The sequence below is a fragment of the Cricetulus griseus genome, chromosome 2 (genome assembly GCF_003668045.3).
Source record: "Cricetulus griseus strain 17A/GY chromosome 2, alternate assembly CriGri-PICRH-1.0, whole genome shotgun sequence".
Classification (NCBI taxonomy): Eukaryota; Metazoa; Chordata; class Mammalia; order Rodentia; family Cricetidae; genus Cricetulus; species Cricetulus griseus.
In genome coordinates, this window is record NC_048595.1 from 151,066,236 (window position 1) to 151,085,885 (window position 19,650).

A 19,650-nucleotide genomic window follows, 5' to 3' on the forward strand; every position below is an offset into this window, starting at 1 on the left:
TTGTAATTTCAGGGACATAGATTCCCCAGCTTTCCCTACACCAAACCATGGAAAGATCTTACAAAAGAGAATGCAGATACCAGAAGAGCCTGACATTTTTGATGCCCATGAAGTTGGAAGTAGAAACAGATGTAAAATGTATCATTTTAACCACTTAATTTGGAAAATTTAGAAAGTAAACCACATATATTCTTCACAATTTCTGAATTTTTAAGAATTGTTATAAATTTAATTTTGTAACACTCAGTGCATAAATGTCATTGAATCTCTGTTTTCCTATGATCTGTATTTACAAAATTTATTTTTGCCCTTACTGCTTAAGGAGATATGTCAGTGGTACTGAGGTAAGGTAGAAGAAGGGAATTGTGGAAACATGGGGAAAATGCCTGAGGGGGGGTGGGAAGGAAAAAAGGGGAGGATTTCAGATTTTAGATATCATCAATAGGGACCCAATGGCTCACTGAGACAATTTGTGTTTGGCAAAAGGCAAAAGGCATAACACATTTTGCTGACTTATGTCCAGATGGAATACTCCCAGAGATCTCTCAACCAAGCATACATATCACAGTAGTTAGGTTGTACTACTTAGGGCTAAAGTGTGTATAACCTTATGTTCCTAGTGTACCAGGTTTTTTCTTTTAAGCCACCAACCAGCTCTGAAATCATGACACAGAGACTTATTAGTTTTGAATGCTTGGCCTTAGTTTAGCTCTTTTCTGGCTAACTCTTTTTAACTTAAATTAACCTGTTTCTCTTTATCTACCTTTTGCCTCAGGGCTTCTTGCCTTTTCTTTCTTGCTGTCTGTCCAGCTGTGGCTGATGGCTGCCTGGCTTCTGGCACTGGGGGGGGGGGGGCATGTCCCTTGTTCTCTCCTCTTCTCATTCTTCTGTTCTCCTTCCTCTGTAGCCTAGATTTCTACCCCTATTTATTCTCTCTGCCTGGCAGCCCTGCCTATCCTTTCTCCTGTCTAGCTATTGGCTATTCAGCTCTCTCTCTCTCTCTCTCTCTCTCTCTCTCTCTCTCTCTCTCTCTCTCTCTCCCTCTCTCTCTCATAATTTGTTTAACTTTATTTTATGTGCATTGGTATAAAGGTATCAGATTCCCCTGGAACTGTAGTTATAAACAGTTGTAAGCTGCCATGTGGGTGCTGGGAATTAAACCCCAGGTTCATCTGGAAGAACAGCCAGTGTTCTTAACTGCTGAGCCACCTCTCCAGCTCGGCTATTCAGCTCTTTATTAGACCAATTAGGTTTCTTAGTCAGGCAAGGTAAAACAGCTTTTCATAATTAAACAAATGCAGCATAAACAAAAGTGACTTACATTTACACAGTTAAAATAACATCCTGCAGCATAAACAAATGCCATGCATCTTAGCCCAGTTAAAATAATATTCTACAACATCCTAGCACTTCCCCTTCCTAGACCTATATGATGCCCCTCAAAAATGCACTGAACATTTGTGATTAGACCTTTTTTAACTTTTAATCCTGTTACAAATTACAGTCTTTAGACAATGTTAGAAAGAAAGGGAGTGGTTTCTTAGCAGGGTTTAGATGTAACTTGAGAGCTACCTAAATCCCATATTGACTGAAAATAAAAAGGAAAGAATATGACTGCTCTGTCATTCCCTCTGCGGAGGAAAATTTTTATTATAGACATATGGGAGAGCATAGACAGAGGCAGGGCCATCTGGGAGAGTCCAGAGTGGACATGACTCTGAGCTGTGTGAGGAGATGGGGGAAGGAGGAAGGGGAGCTAGGAGAACCAGGTACATCAACCAGGAGGCCCAAAGAAAGCAGACAAAAGGACACCGTATCCCAAATCCTTTTGTCTGTATGAAAAGGAGGCCTCCTTTCTCCCGGTTCTGCAACGCTGGCCTTGATGGGTTCCACACTTTACTTGGGTAGTCCCTGGCCGGCCATTCACAGCTGACAAGGCAGAGGCCTGCAGACCCAAAGCAGAGGTCAGTGGTGGCTGAACAAACTGCAAGCCAGGAATAAAGATGTGTGTACCGCAGCTGTGGCTTTCTCTGCCTCTGTTGCAAGGGGGTACTACCAACGTCGTTCAGATCAGGGAAGATTTCTGGAAGTTGACAACAATTAATCAAGTCACCACATATTTCACAGACATGACGTTTCACAGACATGACGTTTCACAGACATGACGTGAGCAATTGGTGACACAAAAATGATGGTTTCTGCTGGTCTTTAGCTTGTTTGTTCAACTACTGTCATTAAACAAACAAAACACCCAGTTCTCAACCCTGAGGCAACACATGCACAAGCACAGAGCTATGGCTGGGCACTTCAAATAACTCCAGATATGAGTCTGGCGGGGGCAGATTTCAGATAGTGTCGTGTGTGTTAAGAAAATGGGATTTTGGGGTCATATTCCCATTTTTATGTCTTAATTAAGGTTTTCCAAAAACACTGATGGCACAAATGATGTAAATCCCTGTTTTGACACCGAAAGGATCAACGATCCCTTATGGTGTAGTCGTGGAACTGTGGCGAATCCTTTCTGAATAAAGGGCTTGCACTCCTGGTGCGTGCCTAAGCACCACCGGAATCAAATTCCCAGGAAGAAGCCAAGAGGTGGTGCGCTGTTCTCGGGCACCGCCCCCATGCCCGCCCCATCCCGTTGGAGCCAGAACACCAATGCTCGCGAGAGCCCTGCCGGTTTCCACGTTTGCCACGTTCCAGAGGATCAAGGCAGACTAAAAAGCCACATGCCGCTCGGGCTTTGCAAATGCTGCGCAGCACCATACTTGCTTCGGACTGCGGAGGGCTGGAGAACGTACAGGCCCGCCCCCTGCCAGCGGTCTTCGCCATTGGCTCGTATTGCCATCCTTCAGATCTGGTAGGTGTGCCAAGGTTGGTGGGGGCGGAGCCGAGGCCCGGGTAGCTGAGCGCTCTTGGTCACTGAGGGAGTCGCAGGTTGGGCGCACGCGAGGCTAGCCGTTCATAAGCACGCTGGTGCAAGTCTTCCGAGGCGCGGCGAGCTCGGTGGAGGCTGAGGTGTTGCTGCAGGAGTCGCGGGTCCCCCGTGTCCCTTGCACACTCAGCAAGGCCCTTGTGCTCTGCAGTCCCCCCCCCCCGAGCAGCTCGCGATGGCCCCTCGCAAGAACGCTAAGGGCGGCGGCGGCCACAGCAGCAGCAGCAGCAGCAGCGGCAGCGGCTCGGGCAGCGGTAGCCCGAGCACCGGTAGCAGCGGCAGCAGCAGCAGCCCCGGGGCTCGGAGAGGTCAGAGTCCCCGCAACAGGGCCTGAGCGGCGGGTGGGAGCTGGGTGGGCGCTGCAGGTCTGGTCGCCTGTCCGCTGCGCCTCTCCATCCTCAGCGTGGCTCCTGTGCCTGCCGGGCGAGGCCGCGGGGCTCTGCCGGTGGGGACCCCCAACACCAGCCTCGGGTCTTCAGGGCGCAGGCTGCCCGAGGTTATTGAGCGACACTTCCTTGTGGGTTTCAGTGGAAGCTGGGGGTAGAGGACCTCTTATCTTCTTCTTGCAGATTTTGGGGCGCTTGACCCTGAGCCAAAGTCAGGGAAAGTAAGTTCCTGCCTGCCGTCCCAGCAACGTTGTGGAAGCAGCTTGGAGTAGTGTATTGGGGGCTGGGATGGGAGTGGATGCTTCTTGAAGATTATTTTAAGGAGTTTTGTTTGGTTTTCTTAACATGTGTTGCGTTTGCCTTTAAAATAGGAAGGGATGTCAAAAAGTACTGTACGATTTTTTTTGTGCCTTCTCCCCTTTTCTCAAAAGAAAAAGTCAACTGGGTATTCAATTCACCTTTCTTCTGTGTGTGCTTAGCCGGCAGAGTGGAGAACAGATGTTTTAAATCTGTTTCGTGTCATATTTCATCGGTTCTCGGTTTCTTTTATATTTCCTTTGACTCATATTTAGAATACTGGAACTGGAATTCCACATGTGAATTGAATGCGAGCTCTTGATTTCAGTAGAAATAATTGATGTTCTGTGCCTCGGTCTACGTGCAGTCCATTATTATACGCCAGGAAAATAATCGGATAGTTAGAGTCTGTGTCAGGAAAATAGACGAGGCAACAATGGTTTTTCTTCCTAGCACTTACCGTCTTATTTATCTTAATGCATACGCTCTCCTGCTCATTCCCTTTTCTCAAGTAGAATAGTTATGGTCCATAATAGGTGCTCAATAAATATTTGATTAGAAAAGTGAATGAATAAACATGAATGGGGAAAGTATTGCAATTAAATCCTTTGTACACATTACCATTCTGAGAATAATGTTTGTATTCTTAATGGAAAGAACTCTATGTACATAGTTCGAAGTTCAAGGCCACTGTAGTAATTAATTCACCTTCAGTACAGGTAAAAATGATGCTGTGATTCCTGGCTCCTAAATCAGCTAATCTTAAACAGGCAGCACTGTTTCTTCTGATGACTGTGACTGTAGATATGAACTCCATGAATGAGAAGAGCCTACTGCATGCTTAGGTACAAGAGAAAGCTAGTGAGAAAATTTTCATGTTAAGTTTTCTGTAGCGATGAAATGTGTCTTCTTTGGTGCTATCCTGGGAACTTTGAGACTACTTGCGGAAGTGCCCTAACCACTGGGCTCCACCCCCAATCCTTCTTCCTATCATTTTATCCTTTGCCAAACCCTTGAGTAGAGAAAAGATTGCATCTAGGAAGTCACTTTTGAGGCCTGTCATTGGTATGAATCAGTACAGAGAATGGGCTTAATTTTCTTACCTCTACAATAAATAAACCATTGTAACTATCAGCTGATAGGTTTAGAAAATGCTAGGATGTATAACAACTTATTCTACCTTATTGCTCACATTTGAGAGTAAATCAAAGCATCTTCAGTTGTCAATTTTTTAAATACACTGATTCCATAACTATAATGGAGCACAATCTATGAATGAAATACCTGTGTTCTAACCCCTTCCACAAATCCAAGCCTTCATTATGTAGAGTGGATTGTTCTCCCCAGGTCATTATTTTAAGTAAAACTGGGTTCTGACTGTGGGCGAAGGAGAAGGCACCAGAGGTGGAAACTAAGGTTCTTTCCATTGTGCTACACAGCTACATCACAGCCAAAAGGTGTGGTTCTGTTTACTGCTTTCTCATAGCAGGGTACAGCTGGAAGATAAATAGGGTACTGAAAGAAAAGTTTATGTGGTCACTGAGGTAGGGGCATTGTGACATTCAAACCAGCCCTGGCTGCTCGGGCGTTAGTTCTCAGGTGCAGATGACAGTGACATTGCTGTGACATTTAGTGCCTTCAAGTTACATAAGGTGAGACACTGAATACTTAAGGTAACGTTGTCAGATTGTGGAAATGCATTAGGAAGGAGGAGCACAGATTAGATTCCAGGTTTTCTGTTGCATATCCTTGTACTGTATGGCTTGAATCTTGAATCCTAAACAGAATGTATGTATCTTATAGGGGTGGGGACTTGAACTAGTTCGTCCAGTTTTCCTGCGGCATTGTCCAAGGTATAGTACAGGTCATTGCAGAAACTTTCACTGCTTCTGGCCTTAACTGATTGGCCTTTGGCTAAAATATGTTTGAAATAGCACATTAGTAAATTTTACTCTGAAAAGTGTACACACTAAGTTTTTTACACGGAGAATCTGATGTCAATGGTGACATTGGTCATATGACTCATTAGTTCTTAGATTTTTATGTAAAATTGTGGGGAATTGTGGGGAATGGGAGATAGGATTCAGTACTGTAAAGCACACCTTTTAGGGGAAAAAATATTTTAAAGTCGGCTTTTGCTTTTCATTTTCTTCAGCTCAACTGAGAAATGATTGAATTTCACTTTATATTTTTCAGTGTTATTCCTTAGAATACAGGAGGAAGGAGTAATCGGGCACTCACCTTTAACTTGCATATGTTTGTGTGGCCAGTTGGTGCCAGGGAAAGCCTTTTTCAGTTACTGATTGGGAAAGCTTGTGAGGAAGAGGGGTCGTGGTTGTCTTTGGGCTCCTGATAGAGTACAGAGGGGCTGGTGTCCTGTATCATCATTGCTCCCTTTTTCTTAACCTCCTGTCCTCTGCCTATTTTGCCTGTGGCTTGCATCTGTCTTACCACTTACCAGGAGGTGTCGCTGTAGAACACGTTCCCCCTCCCAGTTTTAAGCTTCCAATTATATAAAGGCAATCAGGTTTTAAAATTATTCAGTCCGTACTTCCCCAGAAATTCTTTTCTATTGGTGTTTAGTTCTCTCAAGGTATCTAACAGATTTTGAAATTTAGTAATAAGAGTTTTTGTGAAACATCTTTCTAAAGGCTTATTGAGAATAAAATATATCCATGTATATTTGGTTAGATACGTTCACATAGTCATTTGCTGCATCTTGGTCATTTAGAAATGTACTTCTGAATTTATTCTCTCCCACCTCCACATGCTTTCTATGTCTCTTAGGTTACTAATCGATTGTATGCTGCTGCTGAACATATCCTGCCTTCCTTGAGAGAAGAGGTCCCTGGCACAATTCTTTTTACTTAACCAGGGGAATCAGTTAGGACCAGTGGCTTCATCCTCTGACTGCCATTTAAGGATGGACAAAATAGGAAGTCCATAATATGCTCACTACAAGAATTGTATGCTTTGTTGTTCCGGTAGCAGCATTTTTCTCGCTTGGCCATATCATCTGAAAACAGTAAATGATCTGAGGAAATTCTTTACAACCATATCTTGGGCTGGGGAGTAAAGATCTATAGTTCAGTCTTGTACTGATGTCATCTGTCTCATAGAGATTATTAGAAAGTAAGTAGACAAGATTTACATTTTCAGCTAATTAATAACAGCAACTTAGTTAAAGCTTATGTGAACTAGCTTCTTTATTTCTTGTTAGCATTAGATATTTTATTTCATGTGTTGGCTGACCCCAAAAGGGAACAGCAAAAGCCATTTTTTTTTTTTCTCATGAAAGGCAGTCAATTTAGAACAAAGAATCTGATAGCCCAGATCCCTTTTTAGTAAGGCAACACGTGGCAAATCTCTCTTGCCATCTCTAATCTTAATTTATTTACTCTATGTTTTGTTTCCTGGTTCTGATAGCCTAAGACAATTTGATATGCCTTGATGCATGGCACACATGTCTCCATGCGCATGGTAAGAGAAAAGGCAGTGTAAAACCTGAGAGACTACAAAAATATACACCTTACTTGAAAGTTTGTATTACCGTTATTCTGTAACATGTTTGTTGTTCAATAGATTATATTGTAGCTTTCTGAAGCACTTGATACATTTTTGAAAGCATCTCATTTGTGCAGCTCTTCCCTTCAAATTGCTATTTGCCAGCTAATCTCAGAGTTTTGTAACTTTCTGTATTTTACTAAAGTTCAGAAACAATTTGGTCTTTTGATGCTCTTCCAGCTACTGATGTAATGGCATGAGAAGTGCTTGGCCTGCATCTTGAGTACACTGCTTCTACATCCCCAGCAGCAAGTACAAAGTACAAAAGACTGTTAAATAAATCCGATGTAGTAAAAACTGTATGCATAGCTAGGGAAGACCAAGGCATTCTGGTGTGGTTTTTTCATGGTGGGGTGATTAGAGATGATAGTAATATATAGTGCTTTTCAAAGTAAGAAAGTAGTTTCAAAATTTTCACCATAAAAAGATATTTGGCAAAAGATGTTTTTACTTGACTTATATATTATGCATATTGAAACATTGTAAGGTACTCCATTAGTATACATAGTTTTTCTGTATCAGTTAAAAATTACTCAAAACAAAAACTGTATGTCAATAGAAGCCATTTGCAATTTACTAGCATAATTTGGGCAAGGCTGCATGCAGTCTGTCCCTGGACTGATGGTACTTGACTAATTTCCTTCTGCTGCCCCAGTGTTTGGCGGTTGAGCACTGAACTCATGGGTGGAATATGCCATTCTGTTTCATTCTACAGAATCTCCAGCTCTAGAGATGAGATGTTCACTCTCTGTGTCCCTCTGTAGTGATGTATTCTGGAATTCAGTACATGAACTCTTTTTTGCTTCTGATACTGCTAGGAGCCGGCGTGGTATTTTTTCAGTCATTATAATTACTTTTATTTTTGTGTTCCTCTGGATGTTCAGGCATTTGTTCTGCAGTTGACATTTGTTTTTGGGGGGATGTGATTTGGTTCCTTGCTGTTCTTTTCATGCCAGGCCATTTAATACAACTTAATTCTGATCAGATTGATGATGGCTGAGGACAAGCAAGTTATGACCCAGTAGGCTGAGCTTTTAAAAGGAAGAGTTCTAGGAGAGGTGCTGAAGGCTGCAGGTGTTCTTTGGCCTGGCTGTGAGATGCAGGGAAGTTTGGCTTATCCTATAAGTACCATCACCTGCTGTGGGTACTTTCTATGCTCCAAAGCAGAGATGAGTATGAAAGGGGAAGAGGACAGCCTCAGCAGTAGACCTAGCTCTTGCTGAATTTGGAGAAATGTTGACTCTTTTCCTATGTGTATGCCCACAGATCTAACCCAGTGATTCATTCATTATGGAAGGCAGCCAGGGTTGCCTTAATTTTAAAGTGGAAAAATATTGTTTGATATAATAATTTTATTCCACAACCACTATTGCTGTAATTGCCTTTGCTCCTGTTTTCCGCAGGCTTGACAGTGATTTCTGCCCTCCCAGGCAGTTGCTGTTACTATGCTATGTCTACTGTATTTCTTGATCCACATATGCCCATATTCAGAGTGTTAGTCCCAGGTTCTATTTTAATTCCAGTTATTCTAAAATGGCATACTGGTTCATGTGCAAATTTTATTTAGGAGTCATTCATTTCTTTTACATGAACAAAAGTTATTGTTACAAGTGTTTATGGAAAGAATATTTAGCATTGAACTTTACCTTTCCATTCTTTGGATCAAATGAATTTTAGTAAGTAACTTCTGGCTTAATTTTTAAAATGGCGTGAAGCACTTGCTTTTTGAAAGTACCACCATTCCCTCCATAAATAAAGCACGTCTGTGCTGCTTTTAGATCTGTGTCCATGAAATGTTATTTTCAGATTATGTACTATACATGTAAGGAATAAACCATTCCCAACGTGTGGGTTTTCTTCTGTGGTATCACTTCTTAGTGATTCTTACGAAGTTATCAATAATCATTCTCATACATGCTCTTATAATCTATATTATGCAAATCATAAAATGTTATATTGGACATTACATACTAATACCCATGTATATTATTTATATATGCACATACTATAAAAATATACTTACTAAAGATATATTTTTAGATTGACTTAAAATTAAAAAAAACATTTTATTTTATGTGTATGGGCATTTTATTCACATATATGTCCATGTACCATATTCATGTCTGGTGCCTATGAAGGCCAGAAAGGGCATCAATCTCTTGGAACTGGAATTACAGACAGTTGTGAGCCACTATGTGGGTGCTGAGAATTAACCTGACCTTTAAAGAGCAGTCAGTTTTGTTAACCCCTGAGCTATACATCTGTTCAGCAGAAGATTTATTTTCTTTAATACTCTCTCCCCAGACCTGAATCTGGGACCTCCCTCTGACAATGACTCTCTCTCTCTCTCTCTCTCTCTCTCTCTCTCTCTCTCTCTCTCGTGTGTGTGTGTGTGTGTGTGTGTGTGTGTGTGTGTGTGTGTGTGTGTGTGTGTGTGCATAAGTGTATGTGCCCCCAGATGCCAGCAGAGGGCATCAGCTCCCTTGGAGCTGCATTTACAGGAGTTTGTGAGTTGCCAGGCATTGGTGTTGGGAAGCAAACTCAAGTCCTGTAGAAGAGCAAGAATAGCTCTTAACTGTAGGGCCAACAGTTAATATTGCTAACATTATACTGCTTGAGAAGCCTGTCTGTATCCATACATATAGAAGTATGCATGTGCTTGTTTAGCATTCAGTAAAAGTGTTGTGACTTGGTTCTTGATTACTGTATGTAGCAATTGTGATTTCTAGGTCTTCATTTCCATAGCCACAATTCCCCACTGTATGTATGTGTCTTTTTCTGTTGAGCAGTCCTGCTAAGACCACTACTTCTTTGTATTCTAACTTCCAAACTGCTGCTCTTAACTGGTTTGCTCCTTTCTATATATGTGTGTCTGAATATTTTTCTGTGTCATGAAATTAGATGGGAATTGTTTGGTCAGAGCATATAAAAACATAAATTAGCCTTTTGGGGGGGGCATTGCCATTTTCTTAAATCTATAAAGGTTGTTTAAGTTCACATCCTACCTAGAATGAATTACAATAGCTACCTTTATTGTTGCCACTCTTGGTAAAATGGCTTGTAAGTTTGGTGCACTTTAAGTATTCTTACATGGCTAACATTTGCATTTTTCTGGTTACTAGTAAGACTTGACAATTTTGTTTCTTCTGTGACTTTGTTGTTCATACATATTACCTATTCCCTGGCGTTTTTAATTTGTCTGTGTGCTTGTATTGATTTGTAGAGTGTGTTTCACAATCCGAAGCCCCGTGCTCACTTGAGTGGCAGGTCAAGGACTTCTCTAGTCCATCATTGTTTGTTTACATTGCAATTTCCTGTGCTATATTTTCTTCAACAGAATTTTATAATTTGAATACAGCAATAATAGATTTTTTTTCTGTTTTCTACTTTATGGCTTGGGCTTTTGTGTTTTGTGACATCACATATAACAGAGATGATGACATACATTCCTTTTAAGTGAGATCATAGAATATCTGAAGTTTTGTTCTTTTGCATTTGGATCTCAACAGCACTAGGTGTTAATTTTTATTGTGTATGTACTGTTCAAGTGGGGAATCTATTTTACATGTTTTTGTACAAAGTAGATAACGAAGTGTTCTGTAGTTGGTGTTCATACAGACTGTAAAACCAGCCCTTACAAATTTTAGTGTTCAAATTAAGAAGTTTTGATAAATGTATTATCTGCCTGTGTAATTTGCCAACCTATTCAACCATTCTCGAAAGCTCTCTTTAGCCCTTCCTGCCTTACTGCTACTTCCTCTCCATCTGGTGAAGCTACAGCACCATATTAATCTTGTCTGTTTTGGAATTCATTTTGTAAATACTTTGTAGGAAGTAACTCCTTCTACTTACCATGATTATTTTTGGGATTTGCCCACATAACTGCACATATTACCTTGTTATTTTCCTTCCTGTTGCTCCTTTTCTGCTAGTATTTGTTGTGTGAGTATAGTACAATTTGTTGGTCTCTCTTATTGGTAGATGCCTGAGCTATTCTAGTTGTGTACACTATTTGGAAGGGCAATATATAAATGTATAAGATCTTTCAGAAATATCTTCATGTTTTTGAGCAAATACAGAGAGGAATTACTGTGTTATAGGATAGATGTGTTTTTAATTTTTAATAAACATTGCTAAACTGTTTAGTAGAGTGGTTAAAAATATATTCTCTATTCCTACTAACACCAGGATGAGGGATTCTAGTTGTTTTATTTACATATTGTCTTAGTCAGTGCTCTGTGGCTGTAAAGAGACACCCTGGCCACAGCAACTCTTACTGGGGCTTGCTTACAGTTTCAGAGATTTAGTCCACTGTAATCATGGCAGGGAGCATGGTGGCATGCAGGCAGACATGGTTCTGGAGAAGGAGCTGAGAGTTCTACATCTAGATCTGCAGGCAGCAGGAAGAGAGTGCCACAGGGCCTGACTTGGGCTTCTGAAATTCAAAGCCCACCCCCAGTGACAGACTTCCTCCAACAATGCCACACCTCCTAATCCTGGTCAAGTAGCACCACTCCCTGATGACTTAAGCAAATGGGGCCGTTCTTATTCAAACCATCACACATATGCACCAACATTTGACACAGCTAGTCATCTTTTAAAATCTAAGATGTTCTCTCTGGATCTGAGGTGGCTTTTCCTTTACAATTGCCTTTCTTTCCTTTACAATTTAGCTTTCCCCTCATACTGTCTTTGTATTATCGAGGTTGAATTACATATTCTAATAGAAGTTCTTTTCAGTTATATGTACAAGGACTAATTGTCCTTATCAATAACAACTTTTCATTTTCTTTTTTTCCCTCTTTGTTTGGTTTGGTGTGTTTCTTGAAGGCAGAAAAAAAAAAAAGATTCTGTTTTCTAATCCAGTTTGCTAGTTTGTGTCTCTTTATTGGGAAATTAAATCTGTTCATGTTTAATGTTGATAATAGTTGTTCAATAATACATATTAACCCCTGTCATTTTGTTGTTTTGTGATGTTTCTTAGACTCCTTTTCATTAACTGTTAGGGAGTTTTTTATTTATTCCCTGTGCTCCCCAGTTGTGTTTATCATTCTCTTCATAGTGAAGCATCCCTTCTAATGTCCCTGTAGAGATGGCTTAGTGTGCATGAATTCCTTTAGTCTGTTTCTATTGTGGAAAGTTTTTCTTTCTTCTTTGATTGAAGTTGGTAGTTGTTTGGGTATACTAGTCTAGGCTGACATCTTTCGTCTTTCATGAATTGTAGAATATTGGTTCAATCCCTTCTGGCTATTAAAAATCACTATTGAAAATTAGTTGTTATTTTGATTGGTCTGCCTTTAAAAATTACATGGTCTTTCTTACAGCTTTAAAAACCTGTTCTTTGTTTTGTACAGCTAGTGCCTTGATTGTGTGACATGGTGAGTTTCTTTTCTGATTCTTCTTATTTGGTATTCTGTATACTTCTTGTATCTTGATAGATATTTTTTTCCTTAAATTTGGTAAATTTATTGTATGATTTTACTGAAAATATTTTCTGTACTTTTGGCCTAGGTTTTTTTCTCCTTCTATGCCTGCCTGTGATTTGTAGACTTGGTTTCTGCAATGTTCTAGAGTTCCTACATTTTCTATCCTGGAATTTTTAGATGTAACATTTTCTTTGACCAAGTGATCCAATTTGTCTACCTTATCAAGACCTGATATTCTCACCCCTACTTAATCCATTCTATTAAGGAGGTTTTCCACTGAACTTATTTGACTTACTGAATTTTTCAAGTTCTTGTTTGACTTTTTTTTTTTTAGAAATTCTATCTTTATTAAATACTATTTCCATATCTTGAATTATTTGCTTTATTTCATTAAAACATTTGTGTTTTTTTGCGGTCTGCATTTTCATCAATTATTTGTATTCTCTTTGAGTTGCTTAAACATGTTCATTTATTTATTTACTTTAAAAATTAATTTACTTATTTACATCCCTCCCTTCTCTCCTCCCAGTCCCTCCCTCCATTCCCATTACCATCCCCCAAACCACTCCTTGTTTCTGTTTAGAAAAGGGTAGGTCTCCCATGAGTATCACCAAAACATGGTGTATCAAGTTGCCAAGTTGCTGTAAGACTAAGCACCTCCCCATGTATCAAGGTGAACCAGTATGAGGAGTAGGATCCCAAAAGCAGTGAAAAAGTCAGAGACAGCCCCTGTTCCCACTGGAACAGAGGACTAAGAGGACTAAGCTACACAACTGCCACATGTGCAAAGGGCCTAGGTCAGTCCCGTGCAGGTTCCCTGGTTGTCAGTTCAGTCTCTGTGAGCCCCTATGAGACTGGGTTAGTTGATTGTGTGTGTGTGTGTGTGTGTGTGTGTGTGTGTATGTGTATGTGTATGTGTATGTGTATGTGTATGTATGTATGTATGTATATATGGTGTCCTTGACCCATCTGGCTTCTATAATCCTTTCTCCTCTTCTGCAGGATTCCCCAAACTCCGTCTAATGTTTGGCTGTGGGTCTGCATCTGTTTCCATCAGTTGCTGGATGACACCTCTCTGATGACAATTTGGCTGGGTACCTATTTGGTTACAGAAGATGGCCAATTCAGGCCTTGTATCTGCTATTACTAGGAGTCTAAGCTGGGCTCTTCCTTGTAGATTCCTGGGAGATTCCCTTGTGCCAAGTTTTTACATGACCCTGAAATGCCTCTTCATCCCCTTTCTAGTAGTCTCTTTCAGTAATCTCCCTCTCTGTCCCCTTCCCTGATCGCTCATGTCCCCTCCCCACCTGCCCTCAGTCCATTCACAAAATCTTCTATTTACTCTTCCCATGGAGATCTGCCCCCCCCCCCCCATGAACCCTCCTTGTTACCTAGCCTCTCTGGGTCTGTGGACTGTAGCATAGTTATCCTTTATTTTACAGCCAATAATCCACTTTTGAGTGAGTACATACCAAGTTTGTCTTTCTCAATTGGGGTTACCCCACCTAGGATGATTTTTTTTTCTAGTTCCATCTATTTGTCTGCAAATTTCCTGGTGTCTTTGCTTTTAACAGCCGAGTAATACTCCATTGTGTAAATGAACCACATTTTCTTTATCTATTCCTCGGTTGAGGGACATCTAAATTGTTTTCAGGTTCTGGCTATTACAAATAAAGCTGCTATGAACTTAGTTGGGTTGACCATATGTATAATTGCTGTTTGAAATCATTGTATGCCATCTAGGTTGCTTTTCTCAAGGAACATTATTACTGTTGAAGTACTAAGTTTTGGAGGAGACACATATTGTACTGGTGGTTCATGGTTTTATATTTTGCAATGTTATCCAGACATCTGGAATTTGGTTGTTGGTAGTGTTTCTTGGTATGGCTCTCTGTCCCGCCTTTGTTGAGTGGATCTCTGTTTTCTGTTATTCTGACATTAAGTTCTGGACCAGCTGAATGGTGCTTGGGGTTCAATATTGGTACATCACAGTGTTGATGTTCCAATGGGGCATCACCAGTGGGCTCAGCTCCGAGAAGCCTGGGTGCAGCTTCTGAGCTCAGGAGCAAACCTGTAGAGTTAGACGGTTCTCCAGGAAGACCTAGGAGTGTGTGGGAGGCCCACGGGACCTACATGCAGTTTGTAGGTGGCATGGTCCTCAGGCAGGTGGGGTGGAATCTTGGCAGGATTGGGGTTCCTACCTGAGGTTGGCATGCAGGGTTCTCAGGTAATGGCTGTGAAGAATAAATATTTTTTATTTTTACTTATTTTTTACATTTCTGAATTTACTTTCTCAAGTTACAAAGCTAATCTCTATTTTTTAGAAATTTCAGGGTTTTAGATTTTATGTTTAGGTTTATAATCTTCCTCAAATTAGATTAGAGTGGCTTTATTTTGTTTGTTATGCTGCAGTGGGACACTTTATTGAAAGTACTTTGCTTTTATCATTAGGTTACTTTTGGTGCCCGTGGTAAATGTAAGTGAGAGTATAATTATTAAGTGAGCCACCGACAAGGAGGGACGCCATAAGGCGTCCGATAAGATAAGTCTTATAACATATATAGATTTATGATAGTTAAGACTGAGCTAACAAATGAGAATCCTAGTCATTGGCCAAGCAGCTTTGAACCTAATACAAGTTTCTGTGTATTCATTTGGGCCTAACTAGGGCGGGTGGCTGGCATAAAGCGCACACGTGGCGGTGGGGCTCAGGCAGCTTTGGCAGAAAGATTTAGCATAACACCTATGTGTGATTTCCAGTGATTGTCTCTGGTTCTGCAGAGAGAAGCATCTTAGGTTTACGTTTAGATTTACACTGACTCTTTTACATCAGTGTGGGAGAATCAGTGCCACAGAACCAAGTCTTCCATCCCATGACAGTGCTGTATCTTTGTTACGTAGGCATTTCACTTCTTTCTGCCTTATTCTGTAGTTTGGGGTATGGCACTCATATATTTCTGTTGAATGGTTTTTCTAGAGATTTTATGCATTGTGATACCTTTATAATACATATTAAAATCATTTTGTGGTAACTGTAGTGGCACATACTTTAAACTCCTAGCACTTGGGAGGTAGGGGTGGGAGGATTTAGAGTTTGAACCCACTAAGGGCAATATAGTAAGACTTTTTAAAAAATGACAAAACAAAGCAAAAAACGAAAACACTCCAAACAAGGACTGAGTAGGTGGCTCACTGGTACAGTATCTGCCATTACATACTATGTATGTGATGACCCTGGGTTTGATCCTCTGGCACTGCAAGAGAATAAAAGACATTCCTTTTGTCATTGTGGGCTTTTAGTGTACAGACATAGAATTGATATACACATCTTAGATCAAATGACCTTGTTAAATTCACTTTTCAGTTTCAGTAGAATGTGTACATATGTAGTATAGTCTATGGGATTTTTCTATGTAAACGTCTCATTATTTAATAGATGGATTCTTTGTTCTTTTCAGTCTAGAAGTGATGAATGCAGACATTCTGCCTTTTTCTAGCAAGTCAAATGCTAACTGTAGGTGTCACATAGATATCTGTATCAGATCGTGGGCATTTATGTATCTCTAGTTTAAGAGTTTTGGCAAACCCCTGCTCTTTCTTCAAGCTCTGTTTGATCACGTTGAGCTATCCTTTATACAAGGTTTTATTTGCTAATATCTTGCATATAGTTTTATTGCTAATATTGTACACATGGTTCTAATTACCAATGCTATAACATAGCTTTATCACTGATATTACCCACATATCTTTATTTGTCAATTTGTGCATACAGCTTTTAGTGTTTTGTTGCTGCTTTTGCATCTGCTCATGATGAATGTAGTGTAGGTCTGTAATTGTTTTCTTTCATGCTGACACCCCTCCCCTATTTCTCCTTCCCTTCTTGTTTGCCTTACTAATAATTATGATTAGTATTTAATATTTTCTCTGCATGTATTGAGATTAAATATATGATTTTTTAAGTCAATAAATTATATTAACTATGTTCTAATTTAAAACTACCCTTACTTATATTAACTATGTTCTAATTTAAAACTACCCTTACATTTCTAGGGAAAATCTAACCTAGAGTTTTTTTTTATGTAAATCAATGAGTATTAAGATTCATTGTCTTCACCCCCACACCCACCCCCAACATTAGGAATGCTTTATTGAGTTTATTATGTGACCTTTTGTAAGATTCTGACCATCTGCAGACACCTGAGAGGAGCTAGGCTGTTTCCTATTAATAGAAATGTGCTTTAGTTATCTCCAGGTGATTACCTGTTCCTCCCCATTCTTTTTTTTTTTTTTTTTTTTCTTTTGGTTTTTCGAGACAGGGCTTCTCTGTGGCTTTGGAGGTTGTCCTGGAACTCACTCTTGTAGACCAGGCAGGCCTCAAACTCACAGAGATCCACCTGCCTCTGCCTCCCGAGTGCTGGGATTAAAGGCCTGCGCCACCAACGCCCTGCTGGAAGCCCCCATTCTTATAGTAATGACTTGAAGTAGGTGGGTTACTTTGTTCAAATTGAACTTATTTCTTCATGAGTGAAACATAGCGTTTATTTTCTTGAACTTGTAAGATTTATTTTGGCTTTGGCCAATTAGTCTATTTGTAGCCAGTGCACATAGAGGCCTAGAGGACCTGGCAGATCTAAGATGTAATTGTTGCTAGTTTCCATTGCCACTCTGGAGGTCTTAGTAGTAGATGTTTGTGCCAGATGTAATACAGTGTTAACAATTATGGCTCCAAGATTTGGAGATTTGAAACATCAGTAAGCATGGAATGATAGCGCACAGAAAGATACCTCGGAGCGGGCTGTGAAGGAGGAGTTCCGGGGTATAGAGCAGTGTCTTAGAGTCTACTATAAACTCGTGTAATAAGCTGATCTCTCTCCTTCTGAGTCTTCCTCTGCTCTTCCTCATCCATTTCAAATGTCTCGCTGCTTACAAAAGAATTTTAAAAATTAGTTTGTCTTTATTAGCACAAACGATACACTACTAGATAAAATCAACACAATGAATGCAAGTAGCTCAAGAACAATAACTTTGGTTCATATTTGTTTCACCTTTAAACCGATCTACATATGATCTGTGTATGGTAAATCTTCAGTTCTTTGGGCTGCCACTGTACCATTGCCCGTCATTTTTGTCAGCTCACTCCTGTGCTCCTATCTCACTTTAAAAGTTTCCATGTTTGTCTGTTGCTTGGTGAGTGGAGGTTGATCCTGGAGTTGATCTTGGGAGTCCACTGGCAAGAGGCTAGCTGTGCCTCTAATTTATATCCTTTGATGTTGCAAAAGCAGTTCAGTTTAGAATCTCATGAGTGTGCTCATATGGACATGAAAATCCATGGGCTTATGTGGATCATCTTTAATGCATAGTTCAATAAAGCCCCTTCCTCAGCTTCAGGGGAAGCCTGGGAGTGACGTGTCTGAACAGAGAGTCAGCACTAGCACCAGAGTTAATCCTTAAACCCTGGCACTCACAACTGTTAGTCCTGTGGTCCCGGCCCACCTAAGAGCAGAGAAAGCAAAGGGTGAGGTGAGTGAACCAGGTTACCATCCACACACAGCAGGACACTGTCCACAGCAGCCCTCAGTGACCTAGGGCACCATCCACAGCAGCCCTTAGTATGAAGCAAGGCACTGCCTCTCTCTGACTCTTAGTCTTTTTCACTTAATAAAAAGAGAGTGAAGTCCACTGTCTAAGCTACCATGCAGATTGTAGCCAGTGAGTGCTAGAGGCACCTTTTCATCTCTTCAGGTCTTTCTGGCCAAAGTCAATAGAGACTAATTAGACTCGGATTCTCCTGGGCTCTGTTTGTTCCTTTGCTCCCTGGAGGACCATCTTTCCAGTACTTTTCAATAGGACATCTAACTCTAGATAGCCATTCTCCATAGCTTTATGGAGAATATTGATTGATGTGTTTTCTTGGGCTATAGAAGTACACAGTACCAATAATGGTACAGAGAATAAAATATGGTGTGTCGGACATTGAGTTCTTATCTCTGTTTTACTATTTGATTCCATAGTAATTGTGTCTCTTATTGTACATGAGGAAATGGAAGGCTAGAGAAATAGTTTGTAAAAGCTAGTAAAAGAAGGACCTGGAGTATGGATCCCAGTGCTGACTCCAAAACTGCTGTGGTGGAGCATATTAGATCATCATTTGTTCCTTAAACCAACTCTCACTCCAGCCTGCTGTCTGGCAAGCTTTATAAAAGAGAACCTAGATCGTGGGTACTTCCTTATTGAAAAGTTCTAGTAGCTTGCCCAAGTTGCTGAGATGTGGGTCCCACTCCGAGCAGGATGTGCCTCATGCTGCTCTCTCTGGCCATACCTGCCTCACCCTCCCTGTGGTAGTGCTCCCTTATGGCAGTGCTTCCTTACAGTAGTGCTCTTGCCATGCACAGTCACTCTCCACACCATTGCTCAGTGTTTGCACAGGGAACTTCTGCAACAGCTCCCTGCTTGCCTTTTCTGTATGACCCCTGTGCATTTCAGCAGCAGTTTTCCCCAGCAGTTTATAAGAAGTTGTCTTGGTCCATTTTCAGTATGCCACCGGTATGCTTAAAGTTCATCAGAGTTACCAACAAGAGCTGCCAGGCACCCTGCTCCCCTAACTGGCAGCAGCTGCCAGCTTGTGCTTCAAGGATTAGAAGTCACAGGTAGTCTGCTCTGTGACAGCCTTGAGCCAAGAAGGGGTAGTCTCAAGCTCCAGACTATTCATTAATAAGGCTCATTGTTCTAAACCAATAGGATGGGGAAGGGGGCAAGTCCTGACCCATGGGAAAGGAATTACTTGTGAGCAGGAGACTTACATTAGCATGGCGGCCACTGTGCCTTTTATCTATGGGATCCCTTTCTGCCCAGTGGGTTATTAAACTGCTTCATTTTTCACTCCTCAGTTTGGCATTGTTTTCCTAAGATTTTCCCTGCTCTTCTACCACATCTTCCTTTAAATCACGTCTGCTAACCCCCATTCCTGGACTCACCATTTTCTTTAGAACTTTAGATGTGGTTTCTTCAACAGATGAGAGTTCAGTCAACAAATTGTCTCCAG

The 19,650-nt window shown here is 40.8% G+C and overlaps 1 protein-coding gene across 3 annotated transcripts in view; it reads left to right on the plus strand.

Annotated features, from left to right (window-relative positions):
* Positions 1-2,879: 2,879 nt before the first annotated feature.
* The window catches only part of Asph (aspartate beta-hydroxylase), a 181,376-nt gene continuing 164,605 nt past the window's right edge, over positions 2,880-19,650 (plus strand). Inside the window, exon 1 of one of the 3 annotated variants that reach the window (XM_027398888.2) lies at positions 2,880-3,243. In XM_027398888.2, the coding sequence (XP_027254689.1) occupies positions 3,111-3,243 (133 nt within the window). In that variant the 5' untranslated portion in view covers positions 2,880-3,110. The remainder of the gene's footprint in view (positions 3,244-19,650) is intronic. The other 2 variants (XM_027398886.2, XM_027398883.2) reach the window with 2 other exon arrangements.